Source organism: Lampetra planeri, chromosome 76 (genome assembly GCF_965212315.1).
Source record: "Lampetra planeri chromosome 76, kcLamPlan1.2.h2, whole genome shotgun sequence".
Classification (NCBI taxonomy): Eukaryota; Metazoa; Chordata; class Hyperoartia; order Petromyzontiformes; family Petromyzontidae; genus Lampetra; species Lampetra planeri.
Window position 1 is genome coordinate 236,813 of NC_136181.1, and position 21,796 is coordinate 258,608.

At 47.1% G+C, this 21,796-nt stretch overlaps 1 protein-coding gene across 3 annotated transcripts; it reads left to right on the top strand.

Annotated features, from left to right (window-relative positions):
• Positions 1-345: 345 nt before the first annotated feature.
• On the top strand, positions 346-18,771 carry TMEM192 (transmembrane protein 192). Of its 3 annotated transcripts, none has more exons than XM_078620908.1 (7): positions 346-522; positions 1,171-1,246; positions 4,942-5,025; positions 7,614-7,839; positions 12,958-13,116; positions 13,889-13,996; positions 16,549-18,771. In XM_078620908.1, the coding sequence occupies exons 2-6, from the start codon at positions 1,220-1,222 to the stop codon at positions 13,975-13,977; spliced, it is 585 nt and encodes a 194-aa protein (XP_078477034.1). In that variant the 5' UTR covers positions 346-522; positions 1,171-1,219; the 3' UTR covers positions 13,978-13,996; positions 16,549-18,771. The 3 variants fall into 3 exon arrangements, with proteins under 3 accessions (XP_078477034.1, XP_078477032.1, XP_078477033.1); XM_078620906.1 differs by having other exon boundaries at positions 349-522; positions 13,889-13,973; XM_078620907.1 differs by having other exon boundaries at positions 349-521; positions 1,133-1,246; positions 13,889-13,973.
• Positions 18,772-21,796: the final 3,025 nt, after the last annotated feature.

Consider the following 21,796-nt stretch of genomic DNA (forward strand, 5'->3'; position numbering starts at 1 on the left):
GATTTCCCTTTAACCTTTGATATATCGAACCTGTATATTTATCAAGAGCTTAAAAAGTAAGAGTTTTTCAAAAACATAAACTTTAACTTCCGGGTTAGTGAAGTTTTCCAGAGCAATGTTCCGAGCCGAAATTAACGGATGGGACGTCACTAAACATTGCAAATAATTATTCGATAACAATTAGTTTAGTGTAAGTAATTTATTAGTACTGCTCTATCGTTCATTCGTGTTTGAGAAAAACAGACATTTGAATACGAGTTACATTTGGTTGTGTTTAAATGTTAAAAAATCCAGTACAGTCCTGAACTCGAGCGCCTGATAGTGTGACGTCACATCCGTCTATGCCCACGCCCGCATCACGTGACTCCCACCCCCCCTCCTGAGGAGGAGGAGGCCAAATTCAGAGGAATTCTCAACGCGACAGTCCGGCCGCGCTGCTTCGTGTGACGAGCAAAGTCCCCGCACCGCTGAGGGAAGCTCGAGCCTCGGGCATCGCACGAAGTCGCTTTCCTCGCAGTTTGGGTGAATTTGTTTATGTTGCTGTTTTAAAAAATCGCGGGAAAAAAGTTCACCGCGTGTGTTGCGTGGGGAGCGGTGGCGCAGTAGTTAGCGCGCCGTGTGTGTTGCGTCGGGAGCGGTGGCGCAGTGGTTAGCGCGCCGTGTGTTGCGTGGGGAGCGGTGGAGCAGTGGTTAGCGCGCCGTGTGTTGCGTGGGGAGCGGTGGCGTAGTGGTTAGCGCACCTCCCCGAGGTCGACTGCCTCAAGTGAGTACCGAGTGTGTAAACTTCGCCACTGGGGAGACGAGGGCAGCTGGGCGGGGTGGTGGTGGCCACCCATCGCTCGTCACAGTGTCTCCCTGTATCTCCTTGCATTGCTTAGGGTCTCAGCGCCTTCCAATGTCTCCCAGTATCTTCCTGTGTCTCAGTGTCTCTAAATACTATCCTGGGGTGTAACTACACCACAGTGACTGAGTGGGAGATTGATGGAGGGGATTGGGTGGGTGAGTAAATGGTGACATCACAACGGCGCTTGTGCCAGGCTAGGTGCCGTGCGGACCTTCATAGATGCTGTTACTCGCTAACAGCACTTGTCCCACCAGTGGGGCTATACGGGGAATTTTTTTTTTCTGTGCTGGACTAAGACTCCGAATTTTCGCATCTCTCCGTGGAAGGGAATGGAGCTGTGGTGACCTCGGCTCACTCACCGCCTCCTCCCCCGCGATGTCACAACACGGCGATTACAACGAGGTGAGGCCACGCAGCCAGGGTCTGTCCACTGCTGGATGAGTTGTTGCTGATGGCATGAAACCATACGACTAGCCTCACGGTGCACCGATCCTGGTACAAGCGCCGTTGTGACATCACCCACTCAAACTCCCTCACCCAATTCCCGTTTTCGCTCACCTACTCATACCTACTCACCCACCCACTCACCTACTCACCCATCCACTCACCCACTCAGTCACTAGGGTGTAGTTACACACCAGGAGTGTAAGTGTTTGGAGACACTGAGCGATACACGAAGATACTGGGAGACACTGACATACATTAGACGATGCTGAGAGACACGGAGACACTGGGAGACAATTTAAGATACTGCGGCAATGATAGATGGAAGGCGATACAGGGAGACACTGGCACAGGAAGAGACAGGTAGATTCTGGGAGACACTGAGAAACGCAACATCATACAGAGGGATACATTGAGGGGCCATGGAGGATACAAGAAGACACTGGGAGACAATGGAATTAAAGGGGGAGACATGTTTACAGGCAGTATCGTACCAGGCAGATATCTGTGAACAGGTTGTAACATATCAGGCAGTTAGGTATTTAGCTTGAAGTCTAAAGATCTTTCATGTTACGAGTTATTCATTGTGTGACAGATAATCACATGAGTGGGTGCAGTTTTTACCATATTAACTCATACTGAGTCGTGACTGTCATTCAATTTGAATAGTCAATGACAAAGATTTTTTTTCTCGTTCTGACCACTGAAGAGTAACTTTTCTATATTGATGGACACCTTGTCCATGTATTTTTCCTTGAGGAGTCAGGACTAAAACTAAACTTTTTGTTTATTTTACCAGGTAAGGTCCACTTCGCTAAATAGCTATTTTTTTCAAAGCGACCTGGCCACAAATGATAGCTCTACGACGTGGCTTATCACGTGGACATTTATAGAAGCCAAATACTCTAAATGCAAGTTGTTTCTAAATACTAAGGAAAAGAATTGAGGATCTGTAGAAAAATACACGGAACCTCAGGGAAAGAGACACACAAACTCCAAATATGCAGGCATCAGGGTTGGGATCAAACCCACAACCTGCATACCAGGCGAGGTAGTGAACATCTCGCTACCAAGGTGCCCCAGAATGTAGTGCAATACACAGACAAGCTGCACCTTACATCAGAAACCTCATACAGTTCAAGCAAAACAACGGATCGCTTCGTTCCACACCCCAAAAACACTCCTCCAACCACCAACTACCAAACAAAACCACGTGCTTGGACAGATCTTTGTCATCTGCAGCACCAAACCTCTTAAACAACTTAACGGCTGCGTAACGCTGTGTGGAAGCTACCTGGTCTGGTTCCCCACACAAAACTTTTGGTGTTCTTGGCCAGTTATGCCTTGCCTTCTATATGCTTGCGATAAATGTCGACCCCCCTAATGGAACATCTTTGCCGGTTAGAAACATTTAGGCTGGCCTGCCAATGATCCCTTCTGGGTTTAACCAGGCTGTATTGTATGAGGAGCTCACAAATCCTTGAAAGATCTGGACACAGTCTTATCGGTGAGCTCCGCAGCCACCTCATGCCCAAACACTTTTGCGTGGCTGGATTAAGGTGGCTAAACGGGCATGGCACGGGCTAGAGAAGAGATGTAAACACGTTCCTTCGGAGGGGGCAGGTAGGAACTTGGTTGGACAGCGCATTTGTGCACGACAGACAGACAAATAATCCCTGGTGGGCAGTGTGGAACCTGTTGTTCCTACCTGTAATATGCATTGTCATATAATACTCCGTAAAGTATTTTTTTATTGGGGGGGAGGGGGTTAATTTATATGCTTCATGTTAACCTAGAAATGGATTAATTTGTTTTGTCTTTTACAAGGAATACATTTGCTTTTTTGGACAAACTGAATCACCCTACGGCTGGGAATGTTGAAAGAAACACGAGGCAAAAAGATCCGCTTTTTTCTTTTCAAGGCTTCCATTTTATGAATGGAGCCACCCTCCCCCAGTTCAATTTTGTGAATGAAACATCGCCCCTCTCATTGGCCCGAGTCGCGGCGGTGCCCCCCCCACCACTAACTCCCCCTCTACCAACCCCAACCCACCACTCCCATTGGTCGGCGAAACCCCGCGAGCTCGATTAATGAAATAATTGTATTCGGCGCCCCCGAGCCAATGGGAGGGCTCTGGTGGGGCGGGGCCTGGTCGGGCGGGGCCGTGGTATGCACGACAGACAAATAATCCCTGGTGGGCAGTATGGAACCTGTTGTTCCTACCTGTATGATCATGGGACCTCTCCAGTATCAACAAATAAGAATGGGTTTTACTCTTTCTGGCAATTAAACAGGTGTTAAGATGTTTAAACACCAACTGAAACCTTTTGCAAGGAATCATGTCTGCATTAACCACATATGCATTGTCTTTTAAACTGATTGGTCCACACCAGAGACAACTTTCTTTAGAGACTAGTCTCAAACAGTGTTAGACTAGAGGATGCCAAAATACGAACAGTACAAAGACTGCACTATAAGGACATTGAGAGCTTGGGGTGAGCAACTACATCATGGGACCGTTGAATGCATATCCTACCAGAGTATGTTTTTTGTTTTCATGTTCACCACACGTATGTGTGGTTATTGCAGACATGATTCTTTGCAAAAGGTTTCAGTTTGGTGTTTTAACATCTTTACACCTGTTTTATTACCAAAAAGGGTAAAACATATTCATATATATGGAATGATGTTATAAAGAGGATATAGAGCTGAGAGGACTTGCTGATGACCGGTACCAATAGTGTCAAGATTGGCCTCTGGAGGAGGCTCATGAAGGATCCTGCTGGTCAGTTGGAGGCAGTTGCCCTCCATTAACAGAGGAGGGCAGAGGAGCAACACTCACAACAACAAGCAGAGCGCCGGGTGGCTAAAAGACAGCAAGTTGGCACAGTAGGGGACACAGTTGTTGCATCTTCTAGTTATCTCAGTCAACCCATGGCACCCCTGGATTTGTTGCATGATCTCCTACCAGTGAGCGGTCGACACTTCACGTGGCCTTAAAGTGCATATATCCTTGCACAGGCACCGCGGTGACGCCACCACCACTTAGTGGCGAATGGCGGTTGTCTCTGGGAGTCTGTGTGGGGAGAGGTGGTGCAGGGGATAGCGCTGCACTGCGCTGCAGTTACCGCTCTCGAGCAACAGTGCCAGCAGATATCCGAACCAGTTCTGGGGCTTCCCTAGGTCTACAACCTCACATGAGTGCCTGGTGCAGTGTGTAAACATCACCACTTGGGATACTAAGGCAGGCGGGATGAGTGCTCAGCCACTACTTCGTGTGCGGTGCCAGCCTACATCAGTGCTCCATAACTGCACTTACCCCAACATCGTCTTTCAGGCTACATGGGGAAGTGTTGTGTGTGTTTGTGCGAATCTCATTTGGGTCGCCAGGTTCGTAGTGCAGTCAGCTGTGCCACCGCTCTCAACTCACCCACTCACAAAAGTCACTTTTGCACTCATGTTCATTTAATTCACCTTACACTGTACTATGAAGAAGGGCCAAGGGTCATTGCCTGAAACGTCGCTTGTTATACATTTGTTAATTTCAAGGCCACGAATGTATTACAGTTTTGTTTGTTGTGTTTGTGCACCACTGGCAACGCATCAAGTAATTAGTTTTGAGGCTACCTGGGTGATATTTGTTTTGTGATAGGAGGAGGAGGAGCTGGTGACTCGGAGACCAGAGACAACATCAATCAAGTCTCATTATACAGTCTTCGTCACAACGGTTATACACGTGAGTGTCTGTGCGCACGTCTACATGTGCAACGGTTGTCTCTCTCCCCGTCTCTTGCCGTGTCTCTGGCTTTCCTGTGTCTCTCGCTCTCCTGTGCCTTTCTCCCCTGTCTCACTCTCTCCCCGTGTCTCTCTTGCTCTCCTCGTGTCTCGCTATCCCCGTGTATCTCTCCCCATGTGTTCCCATATCTCTCTCTCCATGTCTCTCGCTCTACCTGTGTATCGCTCTCCCCATGGCTCTCCCCGTGTCTCTCGCTCTCTTTCCATGTCTCTCTCCCCATGTCTCTTGCTCCCCATGTCTCACTCTCCCCATGTCTCACTCTCTCCCCGTGTCTCTCTTTCTCCCCGTGTCTATCACTCCCTGCCATTGCTCCTGAGTTGACGGGGGCCATGGTTTAAGTGTTCACCTTTTGTGATCAAACCCCCACTGGAAGTGCAGCGCTCACCACTTGCTTTAGCCACATCTCCTCCGCCTCGTCTGTGCCTATGCCAGGCTGTGGCACAGACGCGGGTATCTCTCCCTTATCCTCTGTCATCGGCCATCGTCGCTTGCGCACCACCTATAGACGCTAGCGCGGAGCAGGGAGAATGGATTCATGGCTCTGCTGCGCCTTCCGTCTCAGCCGGATTCACTGTACGTTTCCGCGATGGCGCCAGGCGATGTGAACGCTGTTTCGGGCGGTGGACGCTCCGGCTCTGAGTCTCTCGTCGGCCCCTTTGGTGCCATCGTGCCGAGCGTGAAAATCCCGCTTCTCTCGAACTGCGTTGATGGGGCCTGTCTGCCACGGGCTCTTTCCCACGTCTTGGACGTTCACCATCGGACCCGAATATCGAACGTCGATGTCCACCGTCGAAGAAAGGGACCACGTTTCTCTCACCCAGTGATGAAAAACGCTGTCTCGCAGCACCAGGAAATACCGATCGCCGCTAGCAGAGCAAAAAAACTTGACACCTTCGTCAATCACAGCACTGCGTCCTTTAGAGGACTTGTAAACAACAGGTGACGTTTTGGGCAGTGGGACCACCTTCATAGCTGATCACCAGTTGCGCTCATACCTCAGATCGCATGACATCTCCCTACTATGCGATGGAACCTGCTATCTCAAGACGATACGTCTGTACAGACAGGATCCTGAGCGGTTGAGAACCATTTGGGTTCTGTTCTTGCACCTGGCTGTACGTTCAAAAGCTGGATGCCAATGATGGGCTCTGCTAGCTGATCCTCCTCCGTTTAGTACAGGTGACCCCCGACTTACGACGGCTCGACTTGCAACCCTCTGCTTTAACGACCTTTCTTATAGTAAGTAAGACACCCACAGTAACAACTACAAATCATATCTATGACCGCCTAATGACTGCTACCGATGGCGAGTCGATTTGCTACTTGGCTGTTCTGCCGTATGGGTATGTACAGTATAGTCCGACAGTCTGCTACTGTGCATAGAGCAAACGCATCTCCTACGCAACGCTCTTTACTTTTTAGTAATTTTTCTTAAAATGTAAAAAAATTGCCTTTCGCTATGTCTGAGAAGAGGATATCTGATGGACATGCAGATTTTTCTTTTTTAATTTTACTTAATAAATGTTTGGAAAAGGTATGTTCAGTTACAATAAAGGAGTTATTTATCTTGGTAAATTTTTATGGTATGTAATGGGTTCCTAAGAATGGAACCCAATTTACAACAATGCACCTATGGGAAATATGGGTTCGACTTACGACGGGTTCGACTTGTGACCATCGTCCAGGAACCAATTAGATCGTAGGGGTTGCCTGTAGTGCAGACTACAGTCGGTTTACTTATCTGGTCCATAGTTTGGGTTGCATGGCCACAACCACACTACTGTGGCTTGTCTCTGATTTTCCTGTTGATTTTCAGATGCAGTTGATGGTTGCGCCAGTGTCTTTTGAGGATTGTCAGAGCCAGGTGATCCTATTTTTTTTCCCAGACAACAGAGGAGGAAACGTGGATTATCATCAGGAAGCTGGCCAGACGTGCAGCCAATGGAGACAAGGAGGTCACCTCGGCTGTTGATGTCATCAGGCAAAGAGTCTGGTGCTCACTGTTGTGTGTGCGACATGGCAGAATGTCGAGTGTTGACAAATCTGAGCGAAAGCCAGGGCCGATCATGAAACGTTCTCTCTGATGAAGCTGAAGAAGACCAAGCAGCACAACAACCACTACTCCTCCTTCAAAGCCACTTCAGCTTCCTGCAGAATAAATGTGGTCCATCCACTGTCATGGTGGTCAAGGAAGACGGCTCCCCCTGCAGCTGTTCTGAAGAGCTTTGGGAAAGAGATGGACGGAGGGTTTGTTACCTTGCCCTTGAGAATTATTGAACGGATCCATGTGTGGAGCTTCCGTAATGTGGCAGTCCGTGTGTCCCAGTCCCTGGGACAGAGACTAACCGAACTGCCGGGTCACATCTCGCAAGAACCAGAGATGAGACGCTGGCCAACCGCGACTTACAGCTCTGTGTCTGGGCCAGGTGCCATCCATGGCGTCGCCATAGTCCACTCACCCTGGTGGACACAATGGTCAACATCCGATGATTGACTCTCTCTTCATGTCTCTCTCTCTGTATCTCCAGCTGGCCGCTGTCTGTCTCCTTCTCTGGGCGTCTCTGTCTCCGTTGGCCTCCGAGCTCCGAGTCACTCGCTGGATCGCGTTTGGGCGGATCGCTCTCTATCTGATCCACTCCGTCTCTGCGTGGAACGTCCATTGCTCACTCAGCTGGGCACGCGCTCAAGGGCACTTGAGATGGGAGAGGAAGACACGGAGACACAGAGACACGGCCATGATGATCTTCAACATAGGTGAGACACAGAGACATGGGGAGATAGACACTGCCTTTACGATCCTCAACGCGGGTGGGATTCCATGTCTCTCCCCATGTCTTGCTTTATCTATATCTCTATCGTTCTCCCTGTGTGTTTCTCTCTTTCACTCTGTGTTGTAACTTACTGACCTGCCCCTACTGGAAATATATGAAAAAGGGCTTTTTAGCACATTGCATTCCTCCAATCTAAGTAAGGTTCTGATCCTGTCTCTCTCCAGTTGTCTCTATTTCTCTCCCTGGGTCTGTCACCCTATGTACATCTCTCCCTTTCATGGGAAGAGTAAAGATGGAGTGGAACAATTTTTATGGAGATATTGCCTGATGTTTAAGGGAATTGAGGGGCTAGACAGTAAAAGGATATGGCGCCACAACAGGCAACTACAGGGATGAGACTCCCGACTCGTAAAGCTGAATTGGAATGCTCACAGCACCACTGAGTGGACAGGTTCCTGAACTTCTGCAGCTCATGCGTGTGACTAGTTGTTAACTACCTCGCTTGATATACAGCAGGTCGTGGGTTCCATCCCGACCCTGACACCTGTATATTTAGAGTTTGCATGTTCTCCTCCTGGTCGTGTGAAATTTTATCCGGGTCCTCTGGCTTTTCCCTCCACATTTAGAAACACTATAATTTTGGCGGCCTATGGCCGCCTTATTCTACCTCCTACGGAGGTTGTGTGGGTATATACGCCTCAAAAATATATTTTGGGGGGTGGGGGGGTGAAACTTTTTTTTGGAGGGGGGTCGACAATTTTTGTAAACCTGTTGAATCAATCTTGATTTGGATCCACTTTTTACTCCCATATCTGGGGGGGAAGTCTACTTTCTGTAACTTTTTGGTTGAGGCCATCTGAAAGGCTCTGCAATTTAGTTGATGGACAATAAATTAGGCTGCTATCAATTTCCATGTAATAAGCCACTTCATTGAGCTATCATTTGTAGCCAGTTTGATTCTGATAAAGGGCTAAATAGCTCAGTGAGCCTTACCTGGTAAAATAAAAATAGTTTTTAGACGGTGTGATCAAGAGAAGGGAGTTGAATGGACGTTTTAAGGGAGTTAATGGAGGTGAAGGGCAGATAAAAGGGGTGGTAGTGCTATTAAGAGGCAGTTGAGCCTGGGAAGAAGAGAGAGCGGCTGGGTTGAGAGCTCTATATAAAGTTATATAATAATATGCGTCAGTGAGAGTAGACATGCTACCGATTATTCCAAGCGTGGAGCAGTGTATTTTATTTCTAGATTTGAAGCTTTCGTGACTGCAAGGATTCATATTCTTAGGTTTTTTCGTTAAAGTCACGTAGGTAAAAAAATTTAAATTTATAAAAGTAAAATAAAATAAAAATCACAACGTTTCGGAGGCAACACAAGCTTCCGTCTTCAGGTGGAACTGTCACAGCCACGACAGCTGTATCAAGTAAATGAGAGATTACAAGAGCTACCACTCCGTATATATAATGGTTGAAGAGGGGAAGGGCCAAGTACGGCACACTTTTTATTAATATGGTAAGGTGAGGCTTAAGACTAAGAATAGACTGCATAACAAAAGGCTGAGCCTTTGATATGGAGAGGTACGGTTTGTGACTACGCCTAGCCTACATAACAAAGGTGTGAAAAAAGAAAAAACTAAACCTGGTAAAACAAGCCTAGCTGTCTATCAATAACCTGTAATAGTTGTCTGTCAAATAAGATGGTCCAAATAAGTGTAGTTAAATCTTTTTTGCATGGTTAATCACATCTTTCCAATGATTACTCAGTTTGTAACCATCATCACGGTTTAAGTTATGTCTGTGTTTGTTTATTTGTATGGCTTCGTGTACAAACCTTTGATGGTAGCCAGGAGGTTTGCAGAGCACCTTGGTCTCGGAAAAGACAATTTGGCTGTGTCGGGTGTTGGCGGGTTTGATGACATGTTTATATATTTATACAATATAACCCAAAAAAAAACTGTTATGGATAACTCGCTTATATTTCACAAATCACGCATTTGTTCAATTGAGAGATCAGACGTGCAGAGCCAGGGCTCAAAGTATCTCGTATGCCAACCTGACCAGTAGAGCCTGACCAGCAGGTAAGCTGTTGCTTTAAGATGGATGGTACTTGTGTAGGGACGTTGTGGAATGCCTCTTGATTTATTTTTCTACTATTTATTGCTCATCTTGGTACACGAGCACTCAAAGGGACAGTGAATTGCTAATTGGCTAAATCACTGAGTCCTTCACAAAGGGATGCTGTGGCTGGTGCAGCCACAGAGAACAGCTGCTCAGCCAGGACAGTACTGGTTGTGGGAGTAGTGATAAGCAGAATGTTAGATGTGCTACATAGGATGCAGCAGTTTGCTGTGGTTAGTGGGGTGAGAAGGGTGGAGCGGTATGAAATGGAGATCTTGAATAAGAGCTCTGTGGCAGAGGATGGTGATTGTATTGGATCCATGATTTGATGGGGAGCCAGTGCTGAGCTTTTAAGTGAAGCCATGGAAGTCATGGCCGCATCTGATTTGCAGGGCAGCATGAGACAGGTGGTTTTGAAGCTGATTTACTTCGTCACAAAGTGTTTATTTTTCTGTTGTCTCAGAGTAAGGATGGCATTGCAGTATAATCAAGGAGAGTGCTGATAATGCAACAAGCCAGAGTGTTTGCTGTGGCTGAGGGCAGCATTGGGCGGATGTACCATGAGGCTCTGAGGTGGTCATTCTATATCTTTGCTGTGTTGGGTACGTGGTTTTCGAGTGAAAATGAGGAGTTTCAAGGTTATACCGACGATTTTCAAGTAATTTAAGAGACCGATGGTGGAGCCATCGATGGTTGATTTTGAGGGAGCGACACCATAATGAGCCACAGTCTGTTGCCTAGAACAAGGGCTACATACTTTTGAGGGTTTAATAGAAAGTAATTTGACCTTAACCAGCGCAGTAAGTTGGAGGTACAATTGGCAAGGTTGAGTGGACCCTGATCGGAGTTTGTAGTGGAGTGGAATGGATCGTCAACAGCGTAGGTGTGATAGCTTATCCCGTGACTATCAATGTGGTGGCCGTTTGGGGAGATGTAGAACAATAAATGTGAAGGACCCAGGACAGAGCCCTGAGGGATGCCGGCAGTAGGTGTCGTGACTGTGTTGAGGACTTTTAAACACTGAGAGCTGTGCATTCAATGAAACTCTTGTGGTTTAAAGTGACAATTGTCAGTTATGTTGAGGCTGATTAGGGAAATCTTTGAGGCTGATTAGGGAAATCTTTGAGGCTGAGATGTCATTGATCTTGACGAGTGCAGTCCTGGTAGGTGGTGTGGGCTGGGCAGTAGGCAGACTTTTGAAATAGATGATGCCCATCTATAAATGTCTCCATGGCCTTGCCCCACCTCATCTCGCCTCTCTCATCTCCTTGTCACTCCTCCCTGTGCCCAATCCTAGTTTCTGTCTTCCCTCCTTGCACTCCTCCACTGGAATCAACTTCCCTTGTTCATTAAAGATTCCCCCTCCTTCATCTCCTGTTCTTTTTTTTATTGAGGCAATGCGCTTGCCCATTACATCATTGCATCATGTTGTGTCGCGTGTTCGAACCTTCGACACGAGCTAAACTGGTTATAGAAATCAGGGGGTAGAAAGATGGGGAGCAGGTCCGCTGCCCCAAACAAGACGGGGTGCCACTGGGGAGAGGGGTAAAGGAAGTATTTAAGTAAGGGAGAGGGGGTGAAAAGGGAAGGAACCAAAGCGCCGAAATAAAAAGAGGTGCCGAGACAGTGATCCTATTGTTCCTCCACCCATCCGAGTCCGTCTCCCGTCTAATACATAGGGGTTGTACTTTTTATCATCTGCCCCTGTCTCCCAACCCGCCATCCGGCTAACTTGTTTTAGATGTTGTATAAGAGGGGACCATCTGGCCTCAAATTCCCCCTCCTTGCCCTGAGTCTTATGACTTCTTAGGTGCTCCATACCCACATGTGCTAGGAGCATACTGTACCACTGCTTCCATGTGGGTGGTTCTTCCAATTAACCGGAATCTCATTCTGTTCCTCTAACGCCTCACCTCTTCTCTAGTGCCTATTAACTTCATTCCCTTCACCACTACACTTATTTCTGTACCTCCCATAGCCTCTTGTCATCCCTTAGTACCCTCTATCGCAGTCACTCATTCCTCAATCCTTGCACACTCCTGTGATCCTAAAAAAATATATTCTGTCATTTTTTTTTATTATGACAAGCGCCTTCAGTGAAGGCGCTCTATGTAAGTATAAATAAGATAAGATAAATGTTGGGGGATGAGGTGATGTGATCTTAGATTCTGACAAAGGATAGGCGTTCCAGGAATTTGGAGATGGTTGATCAGTCGGTAATGAGTCTCTAATTTTTATGGTCTTTGTGGTCAGACCTTTTTGTAGAAGTATCACTTGGCTCAATTTAAGTGATGGAGGCCAAAGACTGGACTGGAAAGAGGGGTTACCAACATGAGAAACCATTCTTGCAAGTTCACCAGTGCAGTGCTTGAAATCACTATCTGGTAGGAGATCCATGGGAGACTAATTGTGGACCTTTGGATCCGGATGAGGCCCTCTTTGGAGTGGAACATCTTTGAGGAGAGAGTGGAACGAGTGGCGACAGAAGGATTGGCCGTGGGTGATCACGATAGGTCGAGAGAGATGCCCTGGTGGTGAAATCGATGCAGGTGAATTTGTCATTTAATATGTACAGTGAGGGGAAAAGTATTTGATCCCCTGCTGATTTTGTACTTTGCCCACTGACAAAGAAATTATCAGTCTATAATTTTAATGGTAGGTTTATTTGAACAGTGAGAGACAGAATAATAACAACAAAATCCAGAAAAACGCATGTCAAAAATGTTATAAATTTATTTGCATTTTCATGAGGGAAATAAGTATTTGACCCCCTCTCAATCAGAAAGATTTCTGGCTCCCAGGTGTCCTTTATACAGGTAACGAGCTGAGATTAGGAGCACACTCTTAAAGTGAGTGCTCCTAATCTCAGCTTGTTACCTGCAGAGAGTCGGAGACAGAGACATGGCCATTATAATCTTCAACACAGATTAGAGGAGATAGAGAAATAGCGATAGACACACAGATATTAATTATATTGTTGATTTTTTAGGTAACGCTCTTCTGCTGACAATCTGTGCAACGGAGAAGCAAGTAGAAGACCCGGAGACATGGGGGGGAATTGGAGGAGAGAGATTTTGGCTCTGGATGTGGGTCGGGATTATTTGTGCAGAATTCCTCCTCCTTTCTCCGTGTCTCATCGCATATGTGGGTGAGTGATACGCAGGGAGACACGGGGAGAGAAAAAAAATGGGGAAACAGGGAGAGAAATACCGACACGGGGAGAGACATTGGGAGAGAGGGAGAGACATTGGGAGAGAGGGAGAGACATTGGGAGAGAGGGAGAGACATTGGGAGAGAAGGAGAGACATGGGGAGAGAGAATCGCAGACCTGGGGAGAGCGGGAGACACACGGGGGGAGAGACAGAGGGCAGTTGTTGTTTGATATTGTTTAAGCTTGTTTATCCAGAACAGTCTCAAGACTGACTCAGGAGGGTCCTGCCATGTATTCACAGTCAGGCGCGACGCTGCTGCTGTGTGTGATCCAAATTGAGTAATTGGGTGTGGTTTGGCGAATACGAGTGCCACTGTGTGTGTTTAGCTATGAAAGGAGGAAACTATAAAACCCGGAGGAAACCCATTCAGAACATTCACTCGCTCATACGATCACTGTCACTCACTGCAGAACAGGGGGATAACACACAAACTCCACCAGAGGTATCCGAGTCGGGAATTGAACCGAGGAAATTCTTGTTGTGAGGCGTCAGTCTTACCACTGTGCCACCTGCAGCCCACCAAGAGACAGGGAGATAGAGAGAGAGAGGGAGGGACACAAATAGGGACATGGAGAGAGGGAGACTAGGGGAGAGAAAAGGTGAGGGAGACATTGGGAGAGAGAGGAACACAGAGACATAGAAGAGAGACAGGGAGAGAGAGACACAGATGTGGAGAGAAGGAGATGATGATGCTGATGATGTTGTCAGTGCGAGTTGTCAGATTCAACAAATCGACCCCACAATCCGACATCATCGAGAAAGGAACGGCGTCCTCCACAGCCGGCACCACCAAGTGAGATTGTCTGCCCTCTCTAAGTGTGTTTGTGTGTATATCACCGACTTCCAAAAACACCCCACCTTCTTGCTGTTGATTGTCGTCAGTAACAATGGTGGCTGCGATCAATGCCATTTGCTATGCACTTGTAAATATAGATTGAAAACTAATTTCTTTAGAACTGCTTTTTGTGTTGAGTTTGTCCTTCCCTTGAACCTCTGATAAGCACGGTTGGCTACATACGGTGCAAAGGAAGTTCAATATTAATCATAGATATGTACATCAACGTCTATGGGAGTTGGCACTGGGGATTTCAATCCCGCATTTACAACGCCGAAGTGAGCACTTGGGCGCCATGTGGGATTATACCTAAAGTAATTATACAGTAACCGTGAGGTATACTGCATTTAATTATATTCTTTGGGTCTTTTGGTAAAGCCACGTAGATAGAAAAATAATAATAAAATATGACGACGTTTTGATCGCAACACAAGCAATCGTCATCCGGTGAAAAAATAGCGGGAAAGCTACTGTGGGAGGAAAAAATAATAATAGCGGGAGCGCTGCTGAGGCAGGGTGTTATAAAGGTTTGAGATGGGTGTAGCCCAAGGGTCATAAGCGAAGTGGGCAAGGCTAGAGATGAATTCTGCATGTAAATGTAAGATCGGAGGGCTGAGCTCCTCCATGACGATGAAGCTGTGGAGGTGAGATATTAGCATGTCAATGTAAGAAAGACGAAGCGGAGGTGGCCAATGTATTGTGAGAAATTAGCATGTCAATGTAGGAAAACCGTAAACCAACACCACATCGAGGCCAACGAGCAACGGTGGTTGTGTTAGTGAGACATTTAGCCTGTTAATGTAATGACATTTAACCTGGTAATATAACTCGGAGAGTCGAAAATAACTGCTAACATCGGCAAGTAGGATGGAAACATCACAGCCAGTTATGACTTTACCTGGTTAATAACGTCCTTCCAATGATTGCTCAGTTTGTACCCATCTTCTTGGTTGAAATTGTGTCCGTGTTTATATATTTGGATGGCTTCATGAACGAATCTTTGCTCTTAGTCAGTGGGTTTGCAGAGTACCTTCGTCTTGGAAAAAATAATTTATTGTGTCCCCCACAGCGTTAAAGCATGTTCACGAACACGGTCCGAGACGTATCGCTTAGTTTCCCCAATGTAACTACTGCCGCAGACATAGCTTAGTTTGTAGACACCGGGGTATTGCTTGTCAGGGATCACATCCTTCACAGATGGGATGAGATCACGAATTTTATGTACTGTGTTGAATCGAACCTGGTTCAGCAGTTCCACTGCTGGATTATATTTTTTCCGCCTGAGGACAACCGCTTGTGTTGCGATTGAAACGTCGTGATTTATTTATTTTATACCTACGTGACTTTACCGAAAGAACCAAAGAGTATGGATTCTTGCAGTCTCGAAAGCTTCAAATCAAGATTGGATCTTGTGTTTGCTCATGATTTTGGAAATAGTTTTGGTTACCCCTGCTATGTGTGGCAAGGTGATGGTTTTTATTGGGTCCTCAGACGGTTCTTTCCCAACGGTTGGGGTGATAGCTTTACGAATTGTGTAGTCTGAATGCATTTAATTATTTCTATCGTGCACGTAAAGGAGAATAAAACTTGAATAAAAACACCACGATAGAAGGAAAGGGCACAAGAAGACTAAATAGATGGCAAGAGATGTATGTCATAAAGTATGGTGTTTTTCTGGAGGCTCTATGTACGTAAAATATCTATATTTTTACTTTAGCTGGTAAATAAACATCTGCAGCTCTCTCCCAGATGTAGAAAAAAGAGTGAGGCTAATGAGTAGTGGTCAGGGGAAGTAAGACGGGTGGAGCATCACGTTCCATGGCCCTGACGGGAATCGGCTCCAACCGTTGAGCCGATCTGCCCACTGACCATCGGCTTATCATCTCTAAGATACGCCTGCCATTCCTCCACTGCTGTGATGGGCGTCCACCTAGGACCCCATTCAAACCCATAGTGGCCTGGTCTCGACTCGCTAATGAGAGTTGCAAGCAAGAATTGTATCATCACTTCGAGGTAGGGTTGTCATCGTACACCCCTCCTGATTCTGAGGGGAAATGGGTGAGGCTCAGGACTATGGCTGCGTTTGGTACACAGTCCAGACCTCCTCCATAGACCCTTGCTCATAGAGGAAGTGTTCTCCAGATAGCTGAGAGTAAGCCCACTCCCACGGTGTACAACATCCTACCATGGAGAATAAGGAGGCTTACAGCAGCCTTCAGAGGGTCAGGATAGTTGTGTGGCGTTGCAAGGATGACTGGTGGTTGTGGGTTGAAGCTGAGGAGATGGAAACTGCGTCAGCACTTTGCGATCACAATTGACTCTTGAATTCCATCAAAAGAGTAACTTGAAGAGCCATGCCTTTCACCATCCTTTAAGGAAAGCATGGTGATCTGATCTCCAAACCCCAGGTGTTTTCTGAGCATTTTCATGCAGGTCTGTGTATGTGATAGATCTCATAGTCTGTAGATCTCTGTGTATCTTTAACTATTGCAATATACAGTATCTCTAACAATCCCTATGTGTGTCTTTGCAGGTCTATGGGTGTGAGGGAGCTCGTTGAGTACCAGGGTGATGTCATTGAGCACCTGGTGGCCCAGAATCACTGCCTCAGCCAGAGGCTCCTCCTCCTCCACACCAATCACTAGCGGCAATGCACAGCCACATGCAACGTTTTGGGCAATGGATCTACTTCGGGGCACATTTACTCACCCACTCGGTCACTCAATCACACCATCTCGGTTACTCACCCACAAACCCACACACACTCAGTCACTCACACTCTCGCACAACTGCCATTTGCCACTAAGTGGCGGTGACATCACCACGGCTCTTGTGCCAGGCAAGTTGCACTTTGAGGCCATGTGAACTGTCAAAGGCTTGCTGGCAGGAGGTCAAGGGACAGACCCAGGTGCCATGGGGTGACTGACTGAGATGACTGGCAGATATACCAACTGTGCCAACTTTTGTGTTTTAGCCGTCTGGAACACACCCACTCAGTCACTCACACACTCACCCACGCACAAGCCCACAGTCAATCACCCACACCTACTCGCCCAGTCTCTCACCAACACACCCACTCTCAATAATATATAATAGGCAAGGTTTTGGGCAATGGCCCTTCTTCAGGGCACAACCACATACGGTATTATATATTTTCCCTTTGAGTGGGTGTGACTGATTGGCTTTGTGATTGGGTGAGTGAGTGACAGTGGCCGTGTGAGTAAACGAGTGTGTGAGATGGTGAGTGGTAGTGTAGCGGTTAGCGCGCTGCGATACGAACCCGATGACCCTAGCTCGATTCCCGCTCATGGCCAAGACCAGTGGCGATTATATGAACTGGTCCTGGGCCTCCCTAAGGTCGCCTTAGCCTCATGAGTACCTGGTGCAATATGTAAACATTGCCAATGGGGAGGCAAAGGCGGCCGGGCGTGGTGCTGGCCACCCACCCCCTCGTGTGCCGTGCTGGCCTTCATAGGTGGTGCTTGCTAACAGCACTTGCCCTAACTGTTAGGCTTTATGTCGGTATTTGTCTTTGTGTGACCCATTACCCTAAAATATTAATTATTGATATCAATAAATATTAATGATAAATGTATATTGACATTGAATGCAGAGTAGAATGGGAACCTGAATTGAATATTGGTCATTGCTGAGAACACAAATTACTGAAATAAATAAATATTTATCATTACTGCAATCCCTGAATGTGAATCATGCTATTGAATCCTGAAAATTAATTGCTGAAATCAATGAATATTGACATTATTGATTCCTGATTAATTATTACCGAGATAACTGAATGTTGATCATGATATTGATTACTGACAAATATTGGTCACGGATCAATATATGATGATCATGATATTGATCAGAAGATGAATCCGTGAGATAAATGAAACAATGGGAGTGGTTGTGGCCCTGTGCCCATGGAGAGCAGTGGTGTAGCAAACCGCGCTGCACCCGAGTTCGATTCCTGCTCACGCCCAACACCAGTGGCGATTATCTGAACCAGGCCTGGACCTCTCCTAGATAGACTTTGCCACGAATGAGTACCTGGTGCACTGCGTAAAGCATCGTCACTAGGGAGACAAAGGTGGTCGGGTGTGGTGCTGGCCATCCACCCCCTTGTGTACCGTGCTGGCCTTCATGGGTGCTCGTTAACAGCACTTTCCCCAACAGTATGTTGAGGCTATAGGGGGCCCTTTGTTTTTCGTGCTCTGCTGTTTGAAATGCACACTGTAGCAGTACTCTGCCGAGTGTTCACCGAGGTGGCTTGTGTTCGCTGACAAGTGCTCACCGCTGTATTAAGAGTTCACTGTGGTGTCAGGTGAATGGTTAATCAACCAGCTAGAAACAATACAGTCAAAGCCATGGTGCAAGGCCTTCACTGCATTGTTAGTGGCTCAGGCCTGTGCCGTTGGCTGTCGATGGCCACGCCCCGTTCCGTGCGTACAACCCGACTATCAGGTGTGTGTGGAGGTGCGAGTTCGTGTAGAGGCTAGGAGTGTGTGTGGAGGTACGGGTTTGTGTAGGGGCTAGAGGTGTGTATGTGTGGGGAATACCCTACTTGGCCAATAGCCCGATGAATGGAGTCCTGTTCTGAGAGTGCATTCGGGTTTGCGATGGAACTTTAGGTCCGTGCGGGTTTTGTATTTTCAAGCATGGGATTTGTGTTTCTGGGGACGTGGCATTGATTGCCACAACCACACCTCCCATAACTTGGTGAGAGCCGCAATACATCGCTTTAACCCCTAAATCCGTCTCTGCCCTGCTTTGTTGTGCCTGCCATACACCCTGCTCCATACTTCACTCTGGAGGACTGTTCTGTAATGTGATACCAAATTTTTATCGCAGGTATTGCTCATGTTAATGGGTACTGATTAGGATATTGATTACTAAGACGAGTTTGGTAATGTGATCAATAGATTTTAATTGTGATATTAAATACTAAAAAGAGTGATCACTGAGAGTCATGAACATTTATATTATGTATTACTGAGAATATGTTGATTACTGAAATAATTGAATATTGATCATGATATTGAATCCTGGAGATTAATTGCTGAGATAAATGTGTTTTCATCATGCGTTCGGTCCTGGAAAGGACCGTTGGCGTGGCTGTTAGTCTTGCTCTAGAGGTTAATGTTCAGTTGCCGCATTGATAGCATTCGTCGTGATTTCTCACTTAGAGTGAACCGCGTGAAGGCTGCCATCTTCCACTTCATCCAATAATCTGCAGCCATTGATTTGGAGTAATTATCAGCAGGCCAATTCATTACAGAGTTCTGTACTGAACTAGCACCCATATCTACTAGTGGGTCACTGCTAATAATATCTGGCAGTTCACAAATATTGGTTCCAGCGAACCTTGACTGCTGATGAGACACTGTCGAGGCCTATCCAGGGTGTTGCTTGTGTTGAATCAATGCTGCTGATGAGATGCACTTTCAGAAGGTTGTGCGTCTGATGTAATGAGTATAGCCCAGGGGTCGGCAACCAAAATAGCAAGAAGAGCCATTTCTTTCCAATTCGGTACAAAATTCAGTATTTCAAGAGCCGCAATGCATCTGAGTACATACTGTACATACGTACATATCGTCAAGAAGCAGCCCGTAAAGAGCCGCATGCGGCTCCGGAGCCGTAGGTTGCCGACCCCTGGTATAGCCACTGGTATTATTTGGAGAGATGGCTATGTGGAGGCTGTTCTGCTCTATTGTTTTGTTTCGTGTAATGCAGCATCTGTAGTGCGTTTGTCTACAAGAAGGCATCACGTGACTACCTTAATAACCCGCAACCCTACTCTAAGCCTTATAACCCTAACTTATAACCCTATCTGAACAATAAACCCCACCCTAACCCGAAAACCATAACTCTAAAACCATAAGCGTTTGTACACGCTCTGCAGAAGGGACAGTGCCCAAATCAGCTACAGTATTATATATTTGCCCTTGTACTGCCACACACAAACACAAGCCAGGACGCTACACACACGAGCCAAGGCACATTTCACCAACCCAGGCAGCACTCAACAATACAACATTATTGCGACTCCTCATGGATGTATTTAATAAAGTTTATAATACCAACGATGATAATGATCGAATTATGAATTGGATTAATCCTAACTCTTAACAGGGTGGCCTTGGGACTCGCCACGTGGAAGGCTTCATCCATTGGCTACACCAGGCCCCCTTCCAGCGCTCTCACTCTGGGTCAGCTGCCCATTCCATGTCCTGGAAACTATGGCAAGGTCATCCCATGAGGACTGCCTGGATGAAAACCAGAATGGAAGGGGCCCAGGGTGGGGCCGGCTATGCTACTGGGCTAGGCCTGTGTGTGTGGTGCCACCACCAGTGATGATTATCTGCACTGGTCCTGGGCCTTTTCTATGTCGACTAAGCCTCAAACGAGTAGCTGGTGTGATGTGAAAAACCGCTACTAGGGAAACGAAAGCGGCCTGGCGTGGTGCTTGCTACCCACTCCCTCATGTGCCATGCGGGCCTTCATATGCACTTTGCTAAAAGCCTGTTTGGGCTGGGGGGGGGGGATCTTTGTGTGGTGTCTTGGCAGCAGTCGCTCTCCAGTTCAGTCCTGGCATCTGCTGCTCAGCCTTCTGCCACCGCTGTTCGCACGGTGGCAGCCGCTCTGCTGCTGTCACCAGGGGAGGGCCTCCTTTCCCCAAACGTGGTTCCAGTGGCACCGTCGCTCCGGGAAATCGTATGTACACAAATGCATCTAAATACTCAGTGTGTTGTGTGTTGCGTGTATCAAGGAATGGTGTGGTGCGTTTGGTGTGTGTGGTGATAGCAGTCGTGGTTGACATTGATCCATGACCATCACCCCTACTGTGCGGTAGACCTGCAGTCACAGCAGCACGCGGCGGAGCGAGCAGATCGCTCTCCCCACACGAGCCATCCACCCTCGCCTATTATTTTTCTTCTCCTGCACTACCGCCATCCTCCATATCCTCCTCCGTATTATCCTCCTTCATTGTCTCCTCATCCGCCTTCTCAACTTCCTCCACCGCCATCTTTTGCCCCTTGTCCGTCTGCTCATCCACCTCTGTCATCTCCTTCGTCTTCTCCTCCAACTCTGTCTCCTCTTTCTCCTTCATTTCCTCTTTCTTCACCTTCTTTTTCAAATCCTCCTCCACAACCTCTGTCTTCTCGTCAGAGGCCTGGGCGAGCGAAAAGGAGGAGGGCTGCTCTGGCTCTGCTCTGTGGAGAGATGCTTACGACTCCGTTCCACCTTCCCACTGAGGCAGAGATTGCAGTCTCCCCATCGTCCATGGGTGGATTAAACAGAGCTTAATAACAAAACATCGGATAGGTCAAAGCTCCGACATCAAACATTTGTAGTGACATTTAATTATTATCGCTGGATGGAGTGTTACATAATGAAGATATGGCCGCATCATTACGTGGCCTCACCCAGAACCCAATTATGGAAAATGACTGTCTATAGCCGACTATACACGTTGTTATTGTGTTTGCGAGGGTAGCAGGGCTGGAACACCCGTGCCTCACAGTAAGAGGGAGCTGGTTTCGATTGCCATACAAGATCGCCTGCCTCTGCCACAATGCCTTCACATCTGCCTGCCCACCGTACCTTTCTTCATTATTGACAACTTGCAGCTCAGCAGTGTACAATTGTGTATCATCAACATATTGATGGAACTTGATGTTTTGCAATTAGATGACATTGGCGATTGGAGAGACATGCTGAAAATAAGAAGGGCCCGAGGATGGATCCCCTTGGTGATTAGGTACAGCATCGGTGAT